Source organism: Aquarana catesbeiana, linkage group LG01 (assembly GCF_042186555.1).
Source record: "Aquarana catesbeiana isolate 2022-GZ linkage group LG01, ASM4218655v1, whole genome shotgun sequence".
NCBI classification, from domain to species: domain Eukaryota; kingdom Metazoa; phylum Chordata; class Amphibia; order Anura; family Ranidae; genus Aquarana; species Aquarana catesbeiana.
Window position 1 is genome coordinate 897,726,819 of NC_133324.1, and position 27,163 is coordinate 897,753,981.

At 41.6% G+C, this 27,163-nt stretch overlaps 1 protein-coding gene across 1 annotated transcript in view; it reads right to left on the reverse strand.

The window, feature by feature from the left end:
* UVSSA (UV stimulated scaffold protein A) overlaps positions 1-27,163 on the reverse strand; it is a 143,647-nt gene that overhangs the window by 94,713 nt on the left and 21,771 nt on the right. The window contains exons 3-7 of the mRNA XM_073610939.1: positions 23,331-23,661; positions 22,409-22,529; positions 15,861-16,247; positions 14,248-14,357; positions 11,293-11,421 (exon numbers count right to left, since the gene is read on the reverse strand). Coding sequence (XP_073467040.1) covers positions 11,293-11,421; positions 14,248-14,357; positions 15,861-16,247; positions 22,409-22,529; positions 23,331-23,661 — 1,078 coding nt within the window. The remainder of the gene's footprint in view (positions 1-11,292; positions 11,422-14,247; positions 14,358-15,860; positions 16,248-22,408; positions 22,530-23,330; positions 23,662-27,163) is intronic.

Here is a 27,163-nt window from a genome sequence, read left to right on the forward strand (position 1 = left end):
GGTGATCGGAGAGCTTGGGATCCGATCTAGCAGCGGTGCCGGGTTTCCACAGAGCTAGTCGAAGACCAGATGGTCCCTGGTCATCTCTATGATCCTGGGATGCTGGAAGAGACATCATGCCGTCGCTTCCGACTTCTGGCAGATGTAAACACTGCCATTTTTTCCCCTGGAAAGCAGATCAATTTTTTTTTTTTTTAAATCCTATGCTTTCCAGGGTAGAGGAGATATCTGGGGTCTTATAGAACCCAGGTGGTCTCCATAAAGTGGAGCTGTCATGCCTAAATTTCCATCACAAGGGATTTTTAGATTTCTTGTGATAGGAATAAAAGTGATTAAAAAAAAAATGCCCCTGTCCCGTCGTGCTCACACGCAGAAGCGAACAAATACGTAGATCGCGCCCACAAATGTAAAATGGTGTACATATGAGGTATTGTTGCAAATGTTACAGTGAGAGCAATAATTCTAGTGCTAGATCTCCTCTAACTCTAAACTGGTAACCTGTAAACATTTTTAAAGTGTCACCTATGGAGATTTTTAAGTACTGCAGTTTGGCGCCATTTCACAAGCGTGCGCAATTTAAATCATTTCAGCCCCGGAAGGATTTATCCCCTTCATGACCAGGCAATTTTTTGCAATACGGCACTGCGTTACTTTAACTGACAATTGTGCGGTTGTCTGACATTGTACCCAAATAAAATTGACGTCCTTTTTTCCCACAAATAGAGCTTTCTTTTTGGTTGCATTTGATCACCGCTGCAGTTTTTATATTTTTGTGCTATAAAGAAAAAAAGCGTCAAGTTTGAAAAAAAATAAACAAAATTTTTTTTTTTACTTTCTGCTAAAAAAAAAAGTCTTCATCAATTTAGGCCAATATGTATTTTTCTACATATTTTTGGTAAAAAAAAAAATCCCAATAACCGTATATTGATTGGTTTGCGCAAAAGATATAGCGTCTACAAAACTACAGGATAGATTTATGCACTGTAATTTTTTTTAATCGTTTTTACTGGTAATGGTGGCGATCAGCGATTTTTAGTGGGACGACAACATTGCGACAGACAAATCTGACCTCAAGTGACACTTTTTGGGGACCAGTGACACCAATACAGTGATCAGTTTTAAAAAAAAATGCACTGATCACTGTACTAATGACACTGGCAGGGAAGAGGTTAACTACAGGGGCGATGCAGGGGTTAAATGTGTTCCCCCTCAGTGTGTTTCTAACTATGTGGGGGGGGGGGGGGGGGGAGTGCTGACAGGAACAACACAGAGATTGCTGTTCCTGATAACTAGGAACAGCAGATCTCCATGCTCTCCCCTGTCAGAATGGGGATACGCCTTGTTTACATAGGCAGATCCCATCTCTGCCTCTCTGAAGCGATTGCGGGTGGCCAACGGACACACACATCGGCTCCTCCTCTGTGCAGCGGGCATGCGCCAACACTATCTATTGTATGAAACAACGTACAGGTAGGTTGTTTCGTGCAATAAAGCCACCCTGCCGCAGTATATATGTGGTGGGCGGTCTTTAACTGGTTAAAGTGCGACATGTTAGGTATCTCTTTTACTCCACGTAACATAATCTTTTATATTTTTTTTACCAAACATTGGGTTATATATTGTGTATTTTATCTTTTTTCTAATAAAAATTGTATTAGAAAAAAATCGCTGCGCAAATACGGTGTGACAAAAATTGCAACAACTGCCTTTTTATTCTCTAGGGGCTCTGCTAAAAAATATATATAAAAATGTTTGGGGGTTCTGAGAGATTTTCTAGCAAAAAAAAAAAAATACGGGTTACCTAATAAACACTCTAAACAATGTCCTTTTGCTTCACCAACACTACAAACCAAATCCAACAATACGAACAAGTGTTTAAGATGGTGTAAGATGCTGCAATAACATTCATGCATATTAAAAGGAGTTACTGCAGTCTTAGACAATGATCCGGCTCTACGCTAATAGGACTTTGCCATGAAATGACAATTAAGCCCCGTAGTGCAATAAAAATCAGGAAAACATCACATCTAATCAGTTTAGAGAGACCAATAAAGTGATATAAACTCATTATAAAAAGATTCAACAATAAGCCAGAGAGAAAACTAACTCAACTACTGTCAGACAACAGATGGGTTTGGAGGAATCCCTACCAACATCAATATTCTGATGGCCTTAGAAAGGACCAAGCTTATTGGATGAAACGTCACTGCGCTGGAATTTGACCATGATAGGAAAGGTCAGGATGGTTCTACATACACCCCCACCCTTAACCTCCACCCAAAAACACAATTAATAGTTTGGAGAGGACATCTACTTTAAATTAGCCTTCAAACCTCAATTATGTTCTGCCTTGCCCAAACCAGATATGCCCGTCCCGTGACAACCTCCTGGCTTGACATAAACAAGCTGAAAGACACGGAAGATGTCCTCAGACACGTGAATTCTCAACTTCATTTGTCTTTCAGCCAGCTTGATGGCTGTGCATTTAAAAACCCATTCTGTCTTATAAACTAAAAATTAAATGTACTCAGCTGTGATGGTGGCCATCGCATCTGCTATTTATATGCTAATACCCTTCGGTGAAAGGCCTTGCAAATTATTCTGCCACGCCAATATCTCATGTGCATCTACTCAGCCAAAGCTCCTCCACCCCACCCCATCCCAGAGAGGGGAGGCCTCCACCTGAGCATCACTAAATTCATGGACGCTGGAGGAACTTAACCACATCATCACCGAGGTAGAGAGGTCTGCCTCATCCAGGAGGAAAGCCTGGCTTATTACTCAAATATTTCCCAAAACAGCAATAAAGATACATTTATACAGGGCATTGTGATTTTATTATATCCACATATACAGAATCATCCCATTGACTAAACCTCTTTCCATGTTATTAGCTTAGTCCAAATCACTAACCACCATTTTATGTGACATTTTGCGCCCCCCCCCCCTTTTTTTTAAATTATTTTAAAACACCCGCCTCCCCCAAAAACAAAAGCATAAACAAAAACAAATAAAAAACATAAAATTAGGAGCTTTTTTGTGTACTGATTTTATGGGGGAGTAGAACAAATTAAAGCTCTTGATTTTATGGTTTTTTTTTTTATAACACAAAAAAACTCCAGATTTTGTGTGAAGTTTCTGATTTATGGGGGGGGGGGGGGATAGAGAATGTAGAACACAAAAAAGCCAGTGACTTTGTTTTTGTTTCTTTTTTATAACACAAACATACTCCTTACTGTAGTTTTTTTTTTTAAACCCAAAAGAAACAAAAACCAGGAGCTTTTTTGTGTTCTACATTCCCCCCCCCCCCCCCCATAAATCAGGAACTTTTTGGGTTATTAAAAAAAATATATATATAATAAAAACTCAAAATCAGGAGTTTTTTGTTTTATTAAAGGAAAAAAAATAAAAATAAGGAGCTCTTTGTTGTACAACCCCTCACTTAATTGTGTGCTCAAACATTAACCTAATTGACAGAGCCGTTTACAATTAGTGTAGAAAGACACCAATTGGCCATTTCTAATATTGTTTAAATTGTGGCAAGAACATATACCTACAGTTAAAAAGATGCTCACATAGCATATCAATATAAGAGACAAATATAAAAGTTAAAAAAAATCATTTTAATTCTGATTATAAAATTGCAGGGAAAAAAAAAAAATATCGAATTGTTGATATTACTTTAGAATTTCTAAAAAAATATTTGGTTGAAGGTTCTAGAGTTATGAAAAAAATACAGCAAAAAAAGCAATATTTTAAATTAGGTCAAGATCATGAAATAATCTCATCACATACAGCTGATTTTTTAAATTTGCATTCCAACAGAATTTCCTTTCGTTTAACGAATAACTCAGTAAAAATAGTCAACTCTTGCTGAATCATCATTTAGAGTCTATATTTTTTTTTAGGAATATTTAGCATCAGTACTAGTAACTCGTGCGAGTACAAGTTTGTGAACATCCAAGTCCTAACACAGCTGGCAACTTCAAATATTAAAAAGGAAATAAATAAAAAAAAAAAAAAAAAAAAAAGTTACATATATATATACATATATCTCTTACACCATCTGTTTTAATAAATTTAAAAAAAATGACTGTTTTAGTTACTTATGAAAAATATTACACATTAGGAAAGTCTTATGCAGTCTCTACAATTTTGCGATAGATTAATCATATGGTTTTAATTATTATTTGTTTTTTGTTTTTGTTTTTGGGGGGGGAGGGGGGTTACATTTTATAGCGACAACCTATTTAACAAAAAAAAAAAAAAGGTATGCAAGAAAGCTTAAAAAAAATAAATAATTCTGGACGTTCCTTTAAAACCGTGAAAAAAAAAATTCTTTTAAAATCATAAAAAATGCTAAACATATGAAAGTGGAAAAAACTGATTTTAGTTAAATGGAAAAAAAAATAAAAAGGAAGGGAAAACAGCCATTAAATAGAGCAAAAGAATAGGGATATGCTGATGGACCTCTATGATGGTCCTGAAAATTTCCTGCAAGACTTCTGGATTTACTACATACATACATTTGTCTTCACCGACTAAATAGGAAAAAAAAAAATGGTGGAAGAATCATGAGAAGAAATGGAAAGCAAGAAGAAAGTGTTTACTGAAGAGCTTAACTACAAACATTCATTTTCATTACCCCCTGTATATTCTTGAATGGAATGGCATACACTTTTGTTATCATTTGAATTGTCTTTATTTACAGGGCAATGAATTTCATGGCCAATTTCACTGAATTTGATATGGAGCCCAAATGCATTAGAGCTACAAGAGGAGAAAAAAAAAGATCCTATCAGCTAGAGAGATGCTAATTCCTCTCCAGGGAGAAGGGCTTTGTTTTGACTCTTAAATGATTTCTGATTGCTCTATCACATATTAGATTATGGACCCGGACTCATTAGAAAACAAGAATCTAAGAGAGCAAACTGGGCAGGGAAAATAAATAACTAAATCTAAAAATATAATATATTATATATATATATATATATATATATATATATATATATATATATATATTTTTTTTTAAATAATACATTATTAGTATTAAATAATATACACACACACACACACACACACACACACACGACAAAGCCATGTAATATAGACAAAGTTTAAATCTTCAATATATATATATGTGAAAATATAATTAATTAACTTTTTACAGTGCAGAAGTTGTTTTTTTTTCTGTTGTGTGTGGCTACTTTTCCATTTCATAGCTCAAAAGGTCTAAACCCGGAATAAAAAATAAAAATGCTCGTGTCCCACAATGCCATGAGAGCTAAACTTTCCTACCAGTGCAACGTTAGCTATCTTGTTTCAACCAAAGTGTTTTTTTTTTCACTCATTTAACCTAAAAAACTTCAAGTAAGATCAAAAATAAAAAAAACACAAAAAAGAATGTGAAATACACAGAATAATATTTCAGATGCAATATAACTAAATTATGATTTAGTTAATGATCAGATTGAAACATATGGTCCTCTTCAAAATACCCCCATAGAAGACCGTTGTCAAATCTGCCCCTTTTGCAGATGAACCGTATAGCTGCTGTCCAAAGGGGTGGGGGTAGGGTGGAGTCATAAGGAGAGAAAGCCTAGTCCATTATTTTTTATTGCCCGCCTCTGTTCAGTAAGTGCTGGCCTTCTCTTTTCTTCTTACCTCTCCTTTCTCCAATCCGTTACCAGCAGTGGTTTTTTTTTTAGTTAAAAATTATCAAAAAAAAAAAAAAAAAAAGGAGGAATATATATATATATATATATATATATATACACATATACATATACATATACATATACACACACACACACACACACACAAAGTCATATTGTAACTGAATGTTTTTGTTTTTTTGACCTTTCCTTTTCAATCTGCAGCCACTGTAAGTTTCTGTAAAATGCAACATGGCTGTCTGGAGGCGTTCTGTACACAGATGATGTACACAGAGCACCCCCTGAAAATGTAACTTCCTGCTTGGGTGATTGGCTCAATGATCTTCCCAAAAGTCTACACTAAGATACAAGTCAGATTTTAGGCATTCCCTGCAACACAAATGTCAATTTTGGTGAGATGCTCCCAAAAGGTAAATCACATCAAAAAGGGATGCAGACCCTGCAATTTTCTTCATTAGAGCCCTGCAGGTGCAGCAGCTGATTGACAATTATGAAATCATTCCCATTCACATTCACTTTCCACATGGATACAAACAGCTATTTCTTGAAAATAACAAAAATGGTAGAAATCTGCAACAAATTTTGTTTAACCTCTTGCCAACCAGGCCAATTCTGACAGTTCTCTGCTACGTGTAAAAATCTTTTATGCTAGAAAATGCAATTTTTATTTCACATAGTATATAGTTTAATGAATATTATTGCACACAAACACAATATAATACCTATTTTTTTTTTGTGTACAATATAAAAGATGGTGTTATGCCGAGTAAACTGATACCAAACATGTCACACTTTAAAATTGCTTCCACCCGTGGAATGGCAGCGAACTACAGTACTAAAAATTCTCCATAGGCGAAACTTTAAACCCCTTTACAGGTTACCAGTTTAGAGATACACAGGAAATATAATATCAGAATTTTTGCTCTCACTCTGACCTTCGCCGCAATACGTCACATGTGTGGTGCGAACACCGTTTACATATGAGTGCCGGAGTAAAGTATACGTTCACATTTGAGAGTAAGCATGGGGGGACAGGGGTGCTTTCCATTTTTTTTATTAGTTATTTTTTTTTTGTAGTAACTTTATTGCTATTACAAGGGATGAACAACATCCCTTGTGACAGCATTGGCCGTGACAGGTCCTCTTTATGGAGAGATTTGAGGTCCATTAGACCCCAAATCTCTCCTCTGGCCTCGGTCTGATTGGCTGCTCTCCCGGCCGCTAACAGCCAGATATACAGAGAGATGACACCGGAAGTAGAGGTGCACCGAATGGAAATTTTGGTGCCGAAACCGAAAATGACAGTTTTAAAAAAATATTTATAAATATAATTGTATTATATTCAACTTTTTAATTATCATCAATTTAAATGAATATGAATTTGTCCAATCGTTGTCAAAAGTTTGTAGAATTCACCTCCGTAACATCTCTAAAATTCGCCCCTTTTTAACAAATGAAACCACCAAGCTCCTCATTCACTCCCTTGTTATCTCTCGCCTTGACTATTGCAACTCCCTTCTCATTGGCTTACCTCTCCATAGACTATCTCCTCCTCAGTCTATCATGAATGCTGCTGCCAGACTTATCCACCTTACCAACCGCTCAGTGTCTGCCAACCCTCTCCTCCAATCCCTACACTGGCTCCCAATCACCCAGCGTATTAAATTCAAAATACTAACCACAACATACAAAGCCATTCACAACTCTGCCCCGAGCTACATCACTAATCTTGTCTCCAAATATCATCCAAATCGACCTCTCCGCTCTTCTCAAGACCTCCTACTCTCAAGCTCTCTAGTCTCCTCCTCCCATGCTTGTCTCCAGGATTTCTCCAGAGCCTCTCCCATCCTCTGGATCTCGCTACCTCCATCTATCCCCTACTCTTGCTACCTTCAGGCGATCCCCGAAAACTCATCTCTTCAGGAAAGCCTATCATGTCTCCAACTAATCTCCTACCACTTCCACCAGCTCATTCCCCACAGTTACAACCTTTTGTACCACCTGCCCCACCCTATTAGATTGTAAGCTCTTCTCAGCAGGGCCCTCTTAATCCTCTTGTATTTTATTGTATTATAACTGTATTGTTTCCCTTTTATATTGTAAAGCGCTGCGTAAACTGTTGGCGCTATATAAATCCTGAATAATAATAATAATAGTCGGCCATCATCGGCACCTTTAGACCCCTTTCACACTGAGGCATTTTACAGGCGTTTTAGCGCTATAAATAGCTCCTGTAAAGCGCCTTTCATGCCACCGCAGTGTGAAAACCCGAGTGCTTTCACCCCGGGGGGGTGCGCTTGTAGGACGGTCTGCAAAGTCCCGCAAGCAGCATCTTTGTGGCGGTGCAGGAGCGATGTATTGAAATCAATGGGCAGCGCTGCCGAAGCGCCTGCAAAGCGTTTCAGCAGCGGCGCTTTGCGGGCGCTTGTAACCTCTTCTTTGGGGTTAAAAGCTCCCCGCTCCTGCCCGCATATCGCCGGTAAAGCTGTGAAAGTTGCCTTAGTGCAAGAAAAGCTCAAGAAAAATGTATCCCCTTAAATTCTACGTATGTCTTCACACTGGTCTGTTACACTTCCGTTATGGTGTTAAAAAAACGCAGCAAGAACTCATCATTAACGCACCCGTGTTACGTTTTAATGCAATTTTTTTAGTCGCATGCCATATGCGAAACAAACCATAAGCACAGTAAAAACGCGGTATATTTGCCGCAAATTTGCGTGCGTTTTCAGTGCCATCGTCGGCACCTTTGCTGATAACATATTGGCCAAAATGGTGTTTCGGCGGCCGAAATTTCGGACCGCATCTCTAACCGGAAGTGAGGGCATACTCATCATTTCCGGTTTCACAGAGAGGGAGGAACAACGTCAGTTCCGCTCTCTTGGTGCTGTGCAGCCATCACCGCCGGCTGCAACGCTCCCGGGCTCTGCAATCAGACGGCAGAGCCTGAGAAAGGCGACGGCGGCGGTGGGAGGGCTGCAGGCATCATCCCGGTATAACAACTGCAAACCGATGGACGTCCTACGGTCGCCAAGTGGTTTAATCCCTGCAATGTACATACCTGTAGATCACCCAGAGGGGAGTGTTTTTTTTTTTTTCTCTCAACAAAAGTGGATCTTGATGCGCCCCTAACAGCACAAATTACAGTATGTTTAATGCATTAACCTGCATTTCACTGTCCAAGTGTGGTGTTAAAGGTGCCAAAATTATGATACATAATTTTGTGTTTAAATTCAGATATCTGGTGTGAACAAGTCCTACATTAATAAAATGACTAGACCAACACAACACTATTACAGCCCAATATTCAATGTATAGCATTGAAAGGAAAGGTTGTAGAGGACAATTCTATGTGCACATTGCTCCCTCTAGTGGTCAGCAAACAAACTGACATGTTACTATTTCAGCTTTGTTTTCCCTTTGTAAAAACTGCATCGTATCTGTTGGCCAAATACCCACCCCAATGGCAGCTATTAAATGCATATGTGGAAAAAAAACCCTGCGCTTAGTGAAAAATGATAAATAGGTGCGATAAACAGCAGCACTCACAAAAAAAAAAAAAAAAAAAAAAAAAAAAAAAACACAACGAGTTGCGCTGTCAAATATGTAACCAAAATTACAAATGTCTCTGTGTACCTCATTAAAAAGTGCACAAAAAAATATAATAATAATAATAAACATGCAGTTTCATAGTAGCATAAACATGTCCACACTATCCTAAGAATTCATGCAGCATGATTGTTACCATGATAAGTAAATCAAATATCCTTTCACACGGGCGGTCCGCTCGGCGGATTCCGCTTTGCTCAGCGGGGGATCGATCCGCTGATCACCGCTGAGCAGGCAGATGACAGGCCTGTCTCCGCTCATAGCGCAGAGATGGACCTGTCAGAGTCCCGCTCTCCTCTATAGGGAGATCGGATGAAAAAGGACCGCCTGTCCGTTTTCACCTGATATTATTCGATCATCCAGACAGATGGAAAATAGGGTTTCCATTCGTCTGCATTTGGCGGACAGGAACAGATCGGATAGCGGCGGATGTCAATGGACATGTCACCACTGACATCAGCTGTGAATCTGAAAAGACAGGCGAACCTGATCAGAAAGCCCGTGTGAAAGGGGCCTTAGAGTCCACAAAAGGAGAAAAAGTCCCACAGTGAAATTTCAAATGTGCAAAAAGAAAAATCTCTTTGATTCTTTTGTGCCATGAACACCAGGTGCTGTTAAAACAGGCTATTAAATGCAGTCTAATGGGTGAAAAAAAAAAAAAAAACACACACATTTCATATTCCAGAACATGGGTAGGAGCAAACAAACTGAAAAATTCTGAAAAAAAAACCCATCAATTGCAGCCTCACTGTGCCCATCAAAACGCAGCCACTGTGACCTGTGGCCTATGGCTCTAATCAGGTGCTTCAAAAACAACCCCCGATGCCGGGCGCTTGAATAGGGGGTGGCAGCGGCAGCCCTGGATAGATTCATGCAATGCGTGAATCTATCTATTGGTCATAGAGGGGGTGGCTGGAGAGAGGGGGCGGTGCCCGTGTGCCCTAATGGACGCACCGCCACTGGGTAGGAGGTAAACATGACAGACATTTCAGTCTGATTGCACAATCTCTTTATAATTGCCTTTAGATTTAGCAACACCTATGTAGTCTGGAGTTTTATGAAAAACTTCAATCCATAGCCAATCAGGTGGGTTCTCACCTTACATAGGTATTGTCAAAAGATTTTACAATCGGATTTTATTGTGTGTGGCCCACTTTATGACATCTTTTATGATTAAGGGCCCTTTCACACAGGCTGTCCGAACAGGTCTGCCTGTCAGTTTTTCAGGTGGACCTGATCGGACGCTCCATTCAGCCCTATGGAGAGGCGGATGTCAGCAGTGACATGTCCGCTGACACCCACTGCTATCTGATCCGATCCTGTCTGGTGGATGGGATCGGATTAAAACAGACAGGCGGTCCATTTTCATCCGATTTTCCTATATAGAGGAGAGCGGAGATCTGACAGGTCTGCCTCAGCACAGCAAGCGGAGACGGACCTGTCATCCGCCTGCTCAGCGGGGATCAGTGGATCGATCACCTGCTGAGCAAATTGGAGTACGTCGGGTGAACCGCCCATGTGAAAGAGCCCTTACAACGCAAATCTTAGCAACAAGTGAAATCAAAGGTTTTGCACTCATGCTCATTTTGCAACCATATTTGAAAGGCATAGATCTCAATGGAGCACAAGTGTGGTGACGCCACCGCATTTATCCTCCATGGTTTACTCCCTTCAGCCCCATAACCGAAGGTACTTTCCTGGCGCTGAAGGAACAGTCTGGAGAAGCCTGTACATTGCACTGATGGCGATTTCAACACTCTCAGGGTTCAAATTGAAAATGTAATTTAAAAAAAAAAAAGTGCATTTATGTGGATGCATTTATAAATACTTTGCAAAAGGTTTACTATGCTTTAAAAAGAACCTGTTGCTTTGCTCTTCAAGAGCGTACTTGTAAAAGTACACCATTAGAGAAATATGAACAACAGGAAGTTCTCTAATCATAGAGCAGATCTATCAGGCTAAAATCACCAGTTCAGACTGGATCGCACATTCTTCTGCTCAAATCACTCACCGCTTTCCCTTCTCTAGTCATGCAATCAATTTTCATTTCTTTGTTTTTCTTCATCGCGGTCTCCAATCTGTTTTTCAGGTCAATGGCGCATCGAAGACTCTCATCTGTTACTCCAGCCTTTGTAAATACCTAAATGTAACAAAGAACACAGAAAAATGTAAATAAGAAAACCTTTTCAGAAAGGTCTTCATTAATTTAAAAGTTAAAAAAAAAATTGATGAAATCGGAAAAAAAAAGGGAAAATCTCCCACCTGCTTTTATATCCATCTATGGACTCCGAGCACTACTACACTTCAAGTGTATTTTACCCCAAAAATTCATATCACATACATGTGTCTGTCTAATCAAGTTGTTTTGGATAATAGCTCCGTATTGGAATTTTTATTTGCCCCTCTGAAATACTTAGTGATCCTGCCAAGTCCCCGCTTTTCGGTTTCATGCTGACCACGCCAAGACTGGAAGCAGAGATGTGTATTTTGCATATCTCTTCTCCCTACTTAGAGAGATACAGGATGCCATTGCAATGTACGGCATGCCTGTATATCCAGTAGCCCCCCAGCCCTGGTGTGTTGATTGACAGCAACTCCCATCATAAGCCTTGCTGTCCACACAGCAGCTGCTGAAACACAGCACACACAGACAGGGAATGTACTTCCCCGCTATGTGTGAGGTCATACTATGTCCGCTGACTATACAACACGCCTTCAACTATGGGGAAGCAGGATTCAAAAGGAGGTTGTGCAGTCATGTGACCTCCAAAAGAAAACAAAAACAAAAAAAAAAAAAAAAAAGAAGTGTACAAAACATTTACTTTTAAAATGATAAAATTGTGATTAACAACTTCTGTACCGTGCTATCGCTGAAAGACTGCTACAGCGCGGCTCTCCAGTTCTGGGAGGGCGTCCCTGGGGCGTGCATCGGGCACGCTCTGTGACCACTGTGTCCTTTGGACATAGCTGACCACAGATCACGTTAAAGGGCCAGTCACATCAGCCCTTTACCATGTGTCCACTCACATGTAAACAGACTTGCTAGTTATCAGCATTCCATTCCTCACACGCTGTGTCTGTGTGAGGAAGAGAGCTGATAACTGACAAGGCTGACAGGGCACAGTGAGTACATTCATAATCAGGGCACTGATTATCAGTGCAGCCCCATCAGTGCACATCAGTGCCGCCTCATCAGTTCCTCCTCATCACTGCCCATCAGCACCCACCAGTGCAGCCCCATCAGTACAGATTATCAGCACCCATCAGTGCAGCCTCATCAGTACAGATTATCAGTGCCCATTAGTGCAGCCTCATCAGTACAGATTATCAGCACCCATCAGTGCAGCCTCATCAGTACAGATTATCAGTGCAGCCTCATCAGTTCCTCCTCATCACTGCCCATCAGCACCCATCAGTGCAGCCTCATTGGCGCCCATCAATGAAGAATAAAAAATACTTATTTGCGAAGTTTTATAAAAAAAAAAAAATAATAATTTTTGGGTGTATTTTTTTTTTTTAGTCTTTTTTTGTTTGTTTAGCAAACAATAAAAACCTGGTTGTGATTAAATATCACCAAAAGAAAGCTCCATCTGTTGCAAAAAAATAAGAATTTTATTTGGGAACAGAATTGCATGACCGCGCAATTGTCACTCAAATTGTGACAGCGCTGAAATCTGAAAATTGGCCTGGGCAGGAAGGGGGGTGAAAGTGCCCGATATTGAGTGGTTAGGGTATGCAAATTAGATTTTTTGCATTCTGTTTTGCTTTATTCTGTTCACGTATACTTTCGGTCTCACTCCTTTAAATTCAAAAACAATTTGAAATAAAGTCTAATGCCGTGTACACACGATCGGACATTCCGACAAGAAAATCCTGGATTTATTTCTGACGGATGTTGGCTCAAACTTGTCTTGCATACACACGGTCGCACAACAGATTTTGTGGTCGGAAAATTTGAGAACCAGCTCTCAAACTTTTGTTGACGGAAATTCCGACAACAAATGTCCGATGGAGCCTACACACGGTCGGAATTTCCAACATCAAGCTCATATCGAACATTTGTTGTCAGAAATTCCAACCGCGTGTACCCGGCATTACACTGAGTTACAGCTTCAATCAATGGGCGGAGCACCACCAGAATCCTGGCTGGAGAGATTAAAAAGTGATTACAAGTGGAGATTAAAAAGTGGCTATGAACCTTCTGGCATCTACTTCTTATGGCTAACCCAGTCTCTCAAGCCTAGGCATGTTAAAGCAAAACTAAAAACATTTTACAACAGACTGCAAGCAGGCAGGTATTATCACACACGACACCTGTAAAGTACAACTACCTGCCCGCTCGTAGGCTTCTGTGGCATGTAAACTAAGCTGCACATGATGAGCTCAGCTTACCAAGCTGACATGTGTGCTGGGGTGACCGTCTCCTGCACATGCGTAGGACTTACATCATCCTGCACCATCCAATAGAAATGCCCAAAGACCACCACCCGGGGAGAAGATGCCGGTGCGAGACCCGGACCATTAGAAAAGAGGCAAGTAAAGTGCTTTTAGTTTCGCTTTGCGTTCAACCAAAATGCCTGGCTAGTTCTGATATTAGAACTCTGCACAAAGAACAATAAGGAATATCCCTGCCTGGATGATTTAATGTCATATATTGTTAGATATTTGCTTCAATAAAAGTGGCCTTCCGGGTTAAATAAACAATGTTCATTTCGTTCCTCTGTGCAATAACAAAGCGCTCCATACTTCCATTCGGCAATCAGTTCTATCAGCGTTATAGCTCAGAGGAGGGGTTAGAAGCACTGGACCACCACTGGCTCAGAGAAACTTTTTAGAAAAAAAAAAAAAGAAGTCTTTAGACATTGTAAAACCTAGTCAAACCACAGAGATGTAGTAACTATATACAGCTGCAGTACCCAGAGCACCATCACATATTTATCAGAGGTTGGGTTGAGATAGAGGATACCTGTATCCAGGATTGTACGGAGGGCCAGAATTTGTTCTTGGCCAGTTTATGAGCATCCATCAAGCTGTTTACAACATCTGTATTGTCCTCATTTTTAGTCACTTTAAGATCTGCAAGACAAAAAGTTAGAGGTCATATACTAAAATGACAAACTGCCAAGTCGCCTATGTATTCAGCACCATGAAAACAAGTTGCAGCAAGGGAGACTACAAAGTGGGGGGGTAGACCGATTATCGGAGATTCCAATTATCGGTGGCCGATATTCACAATTTTCAAATGATCGGTATCGGTCAGAAACATACCGATATTGGTCAGACCTCCTCCCCGTCCCCGCGTGGCGCTCACTGCAGTCTCTGCCAATCTCTGGCAGTGGTGCAGCAGACAGCAGAGAGATGACATCATCACTCACGGCCCGCCTCGCATCACCGCTGTTCTGCCCCTACAGTAGGACCGCAAAGGCTGCTCTTGACAGAGCTGCAGCCGCAGGCGAGCAGAGAGATTGTTACGTCATCTCTCACCGCCCACCCGCATGTGGAAATTTACCCGCTTGGACGCCAATGGGGAGAGGCTGCCAGAAGTAGTTTTAGGCCCCTTTCACATGTGCGGATACGTTTTCAGACATCCGCCTGCTCAGCAGGGATCGATCCGTTGTTCCCCGCTGAGCCAGTGGATGACAAGTCCGTCTCTGCACACTGTGCAGGGATGGACCTGTCAGATCTCCGCGCTCCTCTATGGGGGGGGGGAATCGAATGAAAACAGACGGCCAGTCCACTTTAATCCGATCCGCCAGACGGATGGAAAATAGGGTTTCCATCCGTCTAGATTTAGCGGAGTGGATCAGATCGGATGTCAGCAGACAGTCTCCACTGAAATCCATCACTCCATAGAAATGTATGGAGCGACCGTTCAGGTCTGCCTGAAAAAACTGACAGGCGGATCTGAACAGTCCGCACGTGTGAAAGGGCCTTAAGTAGTGACAAGCTGCATATGTGTGGCAGGTGACAGTGGCAAGTGACACGCTGCATCTGGTGGCAAGTGACGGTGATGTACAGAATATCGGAACCTGATATCAGCTATCGGCCTGAAAGGCGGCAGAAAAATCGGTATCGGCCCTGAAAAAAAAAAAAAAAGGTATCGGCCGACCCCTACTACAGAGTATTCAGCATATACACATTTTAAACAGACCACTCATTTAAATAATTTTTTTTCCCCAAGTGTATTTAACATGTTTGAAAAAAGTTATTTACTTATAAAAGCCTCCTTTGTATAGACATCCAAATCCTGAAAGTGCCGCCGGATGCAGCCATCTTGGATGTGATGTCAGAAGCCAAAGCAGACTTCTCTCCTTCCTCATTACAACTTCCTGCTATGCTTCTCACAAGACTCACATTGGAGCAAATACTCCTTCTGAGCACTTCAAATACCAACATCTACTGTATTCTATTGTTTGCTTTTCTGCATGCAAAAAAAAAAAGATATTCATGGATGCAAAGTAATTGAGAAGAATTCCCTTGCAAAAGTTGCAAATATTACATTTTAGGAACACATTTATTTCAATCTCACAGTACCCAAAGTTGCCCATCGACAAGACATAGCCAAACAGGAATAATTACCTCTGGATATTTCAATGTCAAGAGTATACTTGTGAGAGCCCAAACCATGATCTCTGAGAAAAGACTCTTCAACACCCTCAAAGTCGTCATCTGACTCCTCTGAATCTGAGACTTTGGAAGTTTCCTCCGCCCCATTTTCATGGCTGGGACCAGGTAACACGACTGCAGGTAAGTCCTTGCTACAACATGGCTGTTCGTCATCCACGTCACATGACCGGGAAGGCGATACGTGGTTTAGCTTGGGCTGTGATGAGCCGCTGCTCCCTGCCGTACAGCGACTATGGTCTGTGTCCTCACGGAGAAGATTAAATTCATCCGGATCAGGTAATAACAGTTTGAAGCAGTTCTCCATCTCCGTCAGACAGGACTGGATGTCAGCGAGCATTTCTAGCAGAGAGAACAATGTGGTTTATGGTTACTCATATTTAGGTTATAGTGAAGTGTTTAAAGAAACAAACCATTATAGGATGTTGATATCATTTCCAGAAAGGTGCAGATAATTCCCCCCAAATAGAAGTACAAATAATTTATAAAAAGCACAAATATTTATTGTACAAAGTTAAAACAATGGATTAGCACAAAGGTAAGTACATAGCAGATTACTGGGAAATACAGTATACAGTGGCAGCTGGGAGGGGGGCAAACCACCACCCCCCCCACCCCAAGTGGCCGGCTGCACCTCCCACCCCCCCGCTCGCTGTCTGCCTGTCAGTCCGGCACTTACCCCATATAGGTGGCGGACAGCGGCTCCTGTATCACGGCGGCTTCCGCTGTGCGTCTCCTCTTCTCCTAGGCGTCCAATAGGATCACCTGTCCTTTCAACCAATCGGGTGACGGGTCTCAAGATCCGCCAGGAGGAGAGGATCAGTGTTACAATAGCGAATATTTATTCGCTATTGTAACACACCTGGGTGGGCTCGGTTTGCATTCTCTGCGCCTCGAGACCACCCTATTTTGAAGCCTATTAGAGCCTCTGGCTCTAATGAGGGGCTTCAAAAAAACACCCACCCCCATTGGAATCCATGCATCTGGCGTCCTGCAAGGGGCCGGACGCATGAATGGGGGGGCGGCGGCGCCCCTGAGCATATATGGTCTCCAAAGATAACCACTCAATATCCAATATAGCACAAAATAAACTCCTTGCGATACGTGCTGGGACACATGTCCTGCTGTACAATCACCTCATCGATTGAAGATCTACGACAATTATCGATTATATTGCGCACAAAATGTTATTTTATATTACGTTGATGAAATGTTCTTTTTTGTACTATATTGAATGTTAGGCTGTGGTTATCTATTATTTAGCTGGATTTCCTAGTGATCAGCTATATACCTACCATTGTGCTAATCTATGGTTTTACCTTTGTACAATAAATATTTGCAGTTATTTTTGGGAAAGTTACATCTCCTGCCGTACAATCACCTCATCGATTGAAGATCTACGACAATTATCGATTATATTCCGCACAAAATGTTATTTTGAAAGTTCAATTTTTTGTTCTGCATTGATTTATAAGCATGGGATGTATTTTGCACTTACCAACATCACATTTTGATATATGAACTCTTCAGATATACTGTAGAGGTGGCAAAAAAAGAGGCCTTTATATGAACACTGTACAACAAAATTTTAAATACCTCCTTTGTGTTTAGAGAAATTTGCTTTCGCGTGCAAAGGGTTAAAAAAAAAAATTTAAAAACCAGCAGCTACAAATACTGTAGCTGCTGACTTTTAAATATAAGTACACTTACCTGCCCAGGGATCACTCAATGTATGAAAAAAAAAGTACAAAGCAAATATAATTTTTTTTTTAATATTATATATATATATATATATATATATATATATATATATATATATATATATATATATATATATATATATATATATATATATATATATATATATATATATATATATATCCAAAAACGAGGGGGGTGGTCGTGGTCTTTTGTTTAAGACCTAGTTGTATTTTTGCCTGGAACTCAGCTTTAAAGGGGTTGTAAAGGCTAAAAGGCATTCTATGCAGACAGGTTAAAAAAAAAACCTGTGTGCAGCACCCCCCTCTAATACTTACCTGAGCCCCCTCCCGATCCAGCGATGTCAACAAGAGCCTTGCCTCTCCGGGGACATGCACTCCTGATTGGTTCTTGGCAGCAGTGGGAGCCATTGGCTCACAGCCAGTAAGCCAATCAGGAGACGGAGGGGACGGGGGCCCAGTCCAGGCTCCGTGTTTGAATGTACACACACAGCCACGCCTCGGGAGCGTGCCTGCTTGGGTGCCCCCCGAGTTAGCTGCTTGCTGTGGGGGTACCAAGCAGGAGGGAGGGGACAAGAGGGCCGGCGAGGGACCCAAGAAGATGAAGATCTGTGCAAAACCATTACACAGGAGCAGGCAAGTATAACATGTTTGTTATTTTAATGTAAAAAATAAACAGGGTTTAGTAACTATAAAAACAGACCAAGTAGTCCATCAAGTCTGTCCATTTATTTTTTGTTTTGTTTTTTTTTCCCTCCCGTTACATATTTTTTGTCTGAGTATAGCTCTATGTTTGTCCCATGCATGTTTGAAGGCAACAGTAAATGGCTTCAAACATACATGGGACGAATGTAGATCTAGACTAAAAAAAAGAAAAAGAAAAAAGAGGGGCAGACTCGATGGACTACTCTGCCTTTTTTCTACCATCACTTTTCTATGTAGCCATCTTCTGCAACCATAAAAACACAGCACCATTCCTTATAGTATATCATTTCACGTATACTGTACACAGGAAAGAGGAGGCTGGTGGCTGGTATGTCCTAGTAGATAAAGGCACCTCATCCCAAAGATTAAATATGGTTTTTATTTTTTGCACTATAAACAAAAAAAGAGCGACAAATTTGAAAAAAAAAAAAACAATATCTTTTACTTTTTGCTATAATAAATATCCCCCCCAAAAAATATATATTCATCAGTTTAGGCCAATATGTATTCTTCTACATATTTTTGGTACAAAAAAAAAAAAAAAAAAAAACACGCAATAGGTGTATATTGATTGGTTTGCGCAAAATTTATAGCATCTACAAAATAGGGGATAGATTTATGGCATTTTTATTATTCATTTTTTTTTTTTTTTTTACTAGTAATGGCGGTGATCTGCGATTTTTAGCGGTACTACGACATTGCGGCGGACAGATCGGACACTTTTTTGGGACCATTGACAATTATACAGTGATCAGTGCTAAAAATAGCCACCGATCACTGTATAAATGTCACTGGCAGGGAAGGGGTTAACACTAGGGGGCGATCAAGGGGTTAAGTGTTCCCTAGGAAAACGTTTTTAACTGTGGGGGGAGGGGACTGGCTGGGTGTAGAGAGAGAGATCGCTGTTCCTGATTACTAGGAACAGCAGATCTCTCTCTACTTCCCTGACAGAACGGGGATCCGTATGCTTACATTGACACATCCCCGTTCTGGTTCTCTAAGGAGCGATCGCGGGCGCCGGCCACGCACATTGTCTCCAACGTCACGCCCCCTATAACCCTTAAAGCGGCCACTGTACAGCTATGGCAATTCGTGCAGGGGAGCCGACCTGCCGCCGTATGACAGCGGCTGGTCGGCAAGTAGTGAAGAGCTGCTAGTGTACATGAAGCCTAAGGCTGGTCATAAATTATACAATTTTCTTATAGATTTACCAACCTCTTATAATATGAGGAGGTCAAACCTAAACACTTTCAATTTGTATGCAATCAACTACATAGTTGAAGGTAAATCTAAAGAAAATTGAATAAGAATATTGTATAATGTATATAAAAAGTCAAATTTCAGGCATCCCCTGCAATATGAACATAGCTTTGTAAGGCCCAACCATTTTTAAAGGAATGGAGACCTTGCAGCATTCTTCCCTACAACACTGTAATTGCACACGTTTTTCTATTGAAGGCACTTGTTCCGAGGGAAAGGACATGTTGAAACAAACAGCAATTTCTTCACAACAGAGAAAGGTAGCCTCTTTGTTTACATGCTCTGCGGGGCATGACCTGGCTTGCAGCTGACTGGACTTCAAAAAAAGAGCAAGGACGTCCAAGCTCTAGTAGCGAGTCACTAAACTAGGACAATGAAGTGTGTAAAAGTCTGAACACCCATCCTGTCTTAAAGTCAGTGAAAGACTAGGCAGAGAAGGTAGAAACCTATAGAATGAACTTAATAAAACAAATCACAAATCTGCATTAGTACCTTCCATACTTCCAGAACATCCCCATGAGAGTAAACACAGTTCTCGAACGGGTACGCATTTATACACCTCATAGGAAAGAGGCCTTAAGGCGGAAGTAAACCCATCCATAAAAAAGTTTAATTTCCGGAACGTGGCGGAAATGTAACACTCCCATTGGTTGTGCTCTCAACCAAACTGTCAAACCATCCAATGGCTGGTGTCATAACTGATCACATGTGCAGCATCATGGCAGTTGTAGATTAAACAGAGGCAAAGATGGCAGCTTCCTTGGCTGAAAACGATAGGGGGGGTTTACTTACATTTTAATGTCTGGCTCTGAATTGGGCAGTATCATTTTCACGAACGCAATTCTGGCACCTCCCGCATTGAATGTATTGTATGTAATGGCAAGGGGTGCTGAGTGTGCTAAGGGGCCAATGAGGCTAACTACTGGTAATTCTATTGTCACTGGGGCATCTATTGTTTGCCGGATGGGTCTATTGTTGCTAGTGGGGGATCTATTGTTTCTGGGGGGTCAATTGCTGCTGGGAGAGATCCACTATTGAGGGAGGGGAGTCTATTGACGCTGGGAAACGTTATTGCCGGCAGAGGTCTGTTGTTGCTAGGGCGGATCTATTGTTGCAGAGGGGCCTATTGCTGCAGAGGGGCCTATTGCTGCAGAGGGGCCTATTGTTGCAGAGGGGCCTATTGTTGCAGAGGGGCCTATTGTTGCAGAGGGGCCTATTGTTGCAGAGGGGCCTATTGTTGCAGAGGGGCCTATTGTTGCAGAGGGGCCTATTGCTGCAGAGGGGCCTATTGCTGCAGAGGGGCCTATTGCTGCAGAGGGGCCTATTGCTGCAGAGGGGCCTATTGCTGCAGAGGGGCCTATTGCTGCAGAGGGGCCTATTGCTGCAGAGGGGCCTATTGCTGCAGAGGGGCCTATTGCTGCAGAGGGGCCTATTGCTGCAGAGGGGCCTATTGTTGCAGAGGGGCCTATTGTTGCAGAGGGGCCTATTGTTGCAGAGGGGCCTATTGTTGCAGAGGGGCCTATTGTTGCAGAGGGGCCTATTGTTGCAGAGGGGCCTATTGTTGCAGAGGGGCCTATTGTTGCAGAGGGGCCTATTGTTGCAGAGGGGCCTATTGTTGCGGAGGGGTCTATTGTTGCGGAGGGGTCTATTGTTGCGGAGGGGTCTATTGTTGCGGAGGGGTATTTTGTTGCTGGGGGTATTTTGTTGCGGAGGGGTCTATTGTTGCTGGGGGTATTTTGTTGCGGAGGGGTCTATTGTTGCTGGGGGTATTTTGCTGCGGAGGGTCTTTTGTTGCGGAGGGTCTATTGTTGCTGGGGGTATTTTGTTTCTGGGGGTATTTTGTTGGAGGGTCTATTGTTGCTGGGGGTATTTTGTTGCGGAGGGTCTTTTGTTGCGGAGGGGTCTATTGTTGCGGAGGGGTCTATTGTTGCGGAGGGGTCTATTGTTGCGGAGGGGTCTATTGTTGCTGGGGGTATTTTGTTTCTGGGGGTATTTTGTTGCGGAGGGTCTATTGTTGCTGGGGGTATTTTGCTGCGGAGGGTCTATTGTTGCTGGCTGCAGGGAATCTAATTTACCGTCTTTCTAGTTATCATTAGAAAATTATACAAACTACTTAGCCCAACAAAGTGATCTGTATTCTCCAAAGGGGGCGGTACTGGGAGGGGGGTAGGGGGTGGAACCAAGGGACAGTATCAAGGGTGGGTAGAAGGCACAAGGGGTGATTTAGAAGGAGGGAGTACCTGCACCTATTCTCTGATCCTTTCACTTCCTGCCCCAATGACAGAGTATCACAGGAACAGGAAGTAATGAAAAATCTCAATGGGGACACAAAACAACAAAAAATATTTTTTTTAGGTGCGTAAGAAAAAAAAAAAAAAAAGGTTCTGCCAGATTTTGATGGCTGTCTGTGTCTTTATGTGCTTTTGCCTTTACTTCTTATCCTAGTGTCACAGAGCAAAGTAGTGAGGGAATCTGCTCAATGGGGACACAGACAACAAAAAACAAGATAAGAGGGTTAGGAGGGTCCTTGCTCATGAGTGCTTACAAAAAAAAGAGAAGAGGGCAAGTGATTAAAAAAAAGGTAGTAACTGCATGGAAATGAGTTTGGGAAAGTTCAATTCTTTGATAGAGGCAGGATAGAGATCAGTGAACAGATGAGTTTTCTGGGATAGGACATCATAACCTGATCTACATTTTATACACTACCCGATCATTGCATTGTACTTTATGGTCGCTCATTTAGAACAAAAATATTCCTGTAAAAGAAGAACTTCTGGAGTTGGACTATAAATTACACACACACGGTTTAAAATTCCTTACCTTCCATTTCAGTCTTGGCTTTTTTGGCTTTTTCTCGATAAATATTTTCCAAGCGCTTTTGTTTTTCCTCTTCTCTTTTTCTCTGCGCCAATGTTCGTGAGCGAACATCCTGGAAATCCACCTAATATACACAGCAACATAAAAGGAGGCTGAAAAACGTCATCCATTCAAATTAACCTAAATGTATACAATATTTCGATTAAAAAAAAAAAAAATCCAAGACAATAACCATAACCAGTTCACGACCGCCCTATAGCAGATTTACTGCTACAGGGCGGCCATTCTGTGCAGAGTCATGTATATATATATACACACGTGATTCTGCACTTCTGGGAAGGGGTCACGGTTGCACCCCTGCAGGCGCGTAAGCCGATTAGCAGGTACCGGCCTATGGATGTCCGCTGGCACCCGCCAGCAGAGGAGACACACTGGACGGAGCTCTGTGTATGTAAACAATGCTGAGCTCCATCCTGTCAGTGGGGACGTGCTGGATTGTGTTTCCCTGCAAGGCAGGGAATAAAATCCAGCACATCCCTTAGTAAAAGCAGCACACTGTACACACAAAAACACTGCTTAGGCACACGTTTTTTTTTTGATCGCCCTAGAAGTTTAACCCCTTCCCAGCCATGTGTCATTAGTACAGTGATAGTATATATTTTTAGCACTGCTGCATGCTGGCAGGAGACAGGCTTTTCTAAAAAGAAATTCTACCAAAATAGTCTCTAGTTCATCCAATGTGTTTTGTAAAGCGAGTAAAAAGTACAACGCATCACAAAAGAATCTGGGCTCATCCCTATATTGTAGAGGGAAATTCAGCACAGAGACCAAAGTGATAAAACAATCCAGACTTCCTGCTCTACTAGTCTTATGATGTGTGATCTCAGCAGGGTGCCTCCTCCACAGCACAAGCTTGGAACTTTACCATTTTTCTTTGTTTCAGGAAATGGAACCCTAAAGAAAGTTTCTTGTACGCCTCCCCAAATTTCTCATGCCATTCCTGCACAGCCTTAATAGCCAAAGTCTTCATTTTCTGAGCCACTTCCTTGGGCGGTGGTAGTGGCTGCTCATAGTCCGTCTCTACAGTGAGCTCCAGAAACTCCTGGAAGTTGTCGATCAGCAGGGTGCGGAACTGATGAGACCTGGTGAACAGCTCGCTGACGATCTGAAAAGCAGACAGGCGGATCTCTGCATGTTCCTGGTTCAGCTGCGTCATAAGGAGGTGATACACATGGCGGATATGTTCATCAGAAGACCTGGAAAATGAGACAAAATAAGATATATGGATTTCATGTATACACACTACATACTCATAGCTTTTGGTCTGGTGCATATACCTGTATATAAAATGCACCATTTGTCAAAAAGTGTTTCACAACGCTAAACCTTTCATCCATTTTCTATCCCGTTGCATTTGTGCATTTAAAAAGCCAAGGAATAGAAGTTGTAAAAAAAAGCATTAATAGTTTTTTTTGTATAATTCTTAATTTAAGGGGGCGTGTCCTATGCCTACATACTTTTGCTAATAGGTGTCCCTCATTCCCATCTCAGAAAGTTGGGAGGTATGCATATACTCAATAGTGTATTATCAGTCAAATTCTTCTGAAAGCTTTCCATTTTTGGGTGTTCAGAACAATCAACAGTTTTTTGGGTCAATATTTTTATTGAGTTTTATGCCCCGTACACACGGTCAGATTTTCCAATGGAAAATGTGTGATAGGACCTTGTTAGAAATTCCGACCATGTGTGGGCTCCATCACACATTTTCCATCGGAATTTCCGACACACAAAGTTTGAGAGCTTGCTATAAAATTTTCCGACAACAAAATCCGTTGTCGGAAATTTCGATCGTGTGTACACAAATCCGACGCACAAAGTGCCACGCATGCTCAGAATAAATAAAGAGATGAAAGCTATTGGCCACTGCCCCGTTTATAGTCCCGACGTACATGTTTTACGTCACCACGTTCAGAACGATCGGATTTTCCGACAACTTTGTGTGAATGTGTGTATACAAGACAAGTTTGAGCCAACATCCGTCGGAAAAAATCCTAGGATTTTGTTGTCGGAATGTACATATAATCCTCTTCAAATGATGTGACATAAAAATTGATTGGTGACTTGGGTGCTCTCAATATCTTCTAGTGACTCTGTGCTCCCCTCCAGGGTCCCCACTCACCAGATCCACTCGCCCCCACAGGGGCAATGCGCATATAGATGCAATCATTGTGGTAGTTTGCCCATAGTTGTTACGATATCCAGGGTAGATTTCCACTTTCAGATAAAGTGCGGTATATTCTGTGGTTGGTTCCTCATAAAAGGAAAGATGTGGACTCCCATGGTGTAGTAAATCATTATAAATTTATTAAAAAGTATCAACATGAAAAAATAAAAATAAGAATAAAAATACAGATTGTGAAGAATAGTTACAGACACAGCTTGTAAAACTAACCAAGAGGTCATCCACTATGCTATATACATAGTGTGGACGCCTACTAATGGAGGTCAAGCCTTAAAATTGCAGAGTGGACGATAAATCACACAGTGGAGACAGCAGCTCCGAACTGCGTTCCACTTGCTAGTAAAAACAGGAAATTATGTAGCGTGCGTGGTGCCGTCGTACGCGTTTCGTCATAGACGTCCTCAGCAACGTCGCTGACGTCTATGACGAAACGCGTACGACGACGCCACGCACGCTATGTCATTTCCTGTTTTTACTAGCAAGTGGAACCCAGATGGAACGCAGTGCGGAGCTACTGTCTCCACTGTGTGATTTAGAGTCCACGCTGCAATTTTAAGGCTTGACCTCCATTAGCAGGCGTCCACACTATGTATATAGCATAGTGGATGACCTCTTGGTTAGTTTTACAAGCTGTGTCTGGGACTATTCTTCACAATCAGTGTTTTTATTTTTATTCTTATTTTTATTTTTTCATGTTGATACTTTTTAATAAATTTATAATGATTTACTACACCATGGGAGTCCACATCTTTCCTTTTATGAGGAACCAACCACAGAATATACCGCACTTTATCTGAAGGCGGAAATCTACCCTGGATATCGTAACAAGTATGGGCAAACTACAACATTGATTGCATCTATATGCGCATTGCCCCTGTGGGGGCGAGTGGATCTGGTGAGTGGGGACCCTGGAGGGGAGCACAGAGTCACTAGAAGATATTGACAGCACCCAAGTCACCAATCAATTTTTATGTCACATCATTTGAAGAGGATTATATGTACAATATACGGACTATTATTCAGATGTTTATATATGGACTTTATTTTGCACATGTCACTTAAATAGAGTCACAGTACCATATAGTGTGTCCACAATACTGCGGTCATATATATTTTTCACTGTATTTTTTAAGTTTAAGTTTTCTAAGCTTTTGTAATCTATATTGAAATCTGAACATACAGGTGATACTTATATGAATGCAGCTTTATCTCATGAGGCGCCTTCTTCTTAATAAGGTCACATAAGCAATAGGAATTAACCAGAGAACATGCAGCATGCTATTGCCCAGGGGGCTAAATATGCATTGTCTGAGTTTATAAGCCTCGATTGTTTTTGAGCTTACACACTTCTACGTCTGTACATTATAAGTTTGTATGCCACTGTAAGGCCACACACATATACCCTCAAATAAGTCTTAATTGCATTATCTTTAGGTAGCGCCAATTACCCCTTATTTTATTATTTCTTTCTGATTTGGAGACCCCTTAGGGGAGGTCTATTAGGGGAGGCAGCAAACCTATTGTGTATCCTAAGCGCAGTCTCACATTATCGGTTATATTATTTTGTTGTCGGAATGTCTGATCAATGTCCGACTGTGTGTACAGGGCATTAGGGTTTTACATATAACATTATTAATGTGGTAACATATTTTTAAAGAGGAAAACGGGGCTGAAACACCTCCAAATACAAGCAATAGAACAATATAGCATTCTCGAACAGTGGAATTAGAAACAACAGGTAGTACAAAAAGGTTACAGGAGAAGTCATCAAGAAACATCAACATGGTATTTACTATCCATCCATGGTTAGTATTTACTATCCATCCAGAGCTTAGCAAATGAACACGAGTGGATGTGAAGTGGTAGTACATTTTTTCCAGTCAAAATTGCATATTAATCAGGATTTACTACTTCAGAGGGGTTGGGTGCTAGGTTTTTGTGTCCAATGCCTGGCTATTACTGTTTTTGCTGCCACTAGGATGTGTAGAACCACAATTCTTAAAGCGGAGTTCCACCCAGAAATGGAACTTCCACTGATCCGGTTCCTCCCCCCCCCCTCCGGTGTCACATTTCGCACCTTTCGGGGGGGGGGAGCAGATACTAATACAGGTATTTGCTCCCACTTCTGGCAAAAGTGCGCCGCAGAATCCGCAGCGAACTATGCCATTGCCGGCACCTCCTCCATACCCCCGCTGTCTTCTGGAAGACACACAGGTCCCAGAAGACAGCAGGGACTATTCAGAACGCGCAGCGCCACTCACGCATACGCAGCAGGGAACCATGCTCTGAAGCCGCAAGGCTTCACTTCCTGATTCCCTTACTGAAAATGCCAGCGCCCGCAGCCGAGGGACGGGTCGGCTTCGGGCGAGGACATCGTGGGCGCCCTGGACAGGTAAGTGTCCTTATTTTAAAAGTCAGCAGCTGCAGTATTTGTAGCTGCTGACGTTTACATTTTTTTTTTCCCCAGCAGAACTCAGCTTTAAAAGTGACACTAAAGGTTCAATTTTTATTTTTTA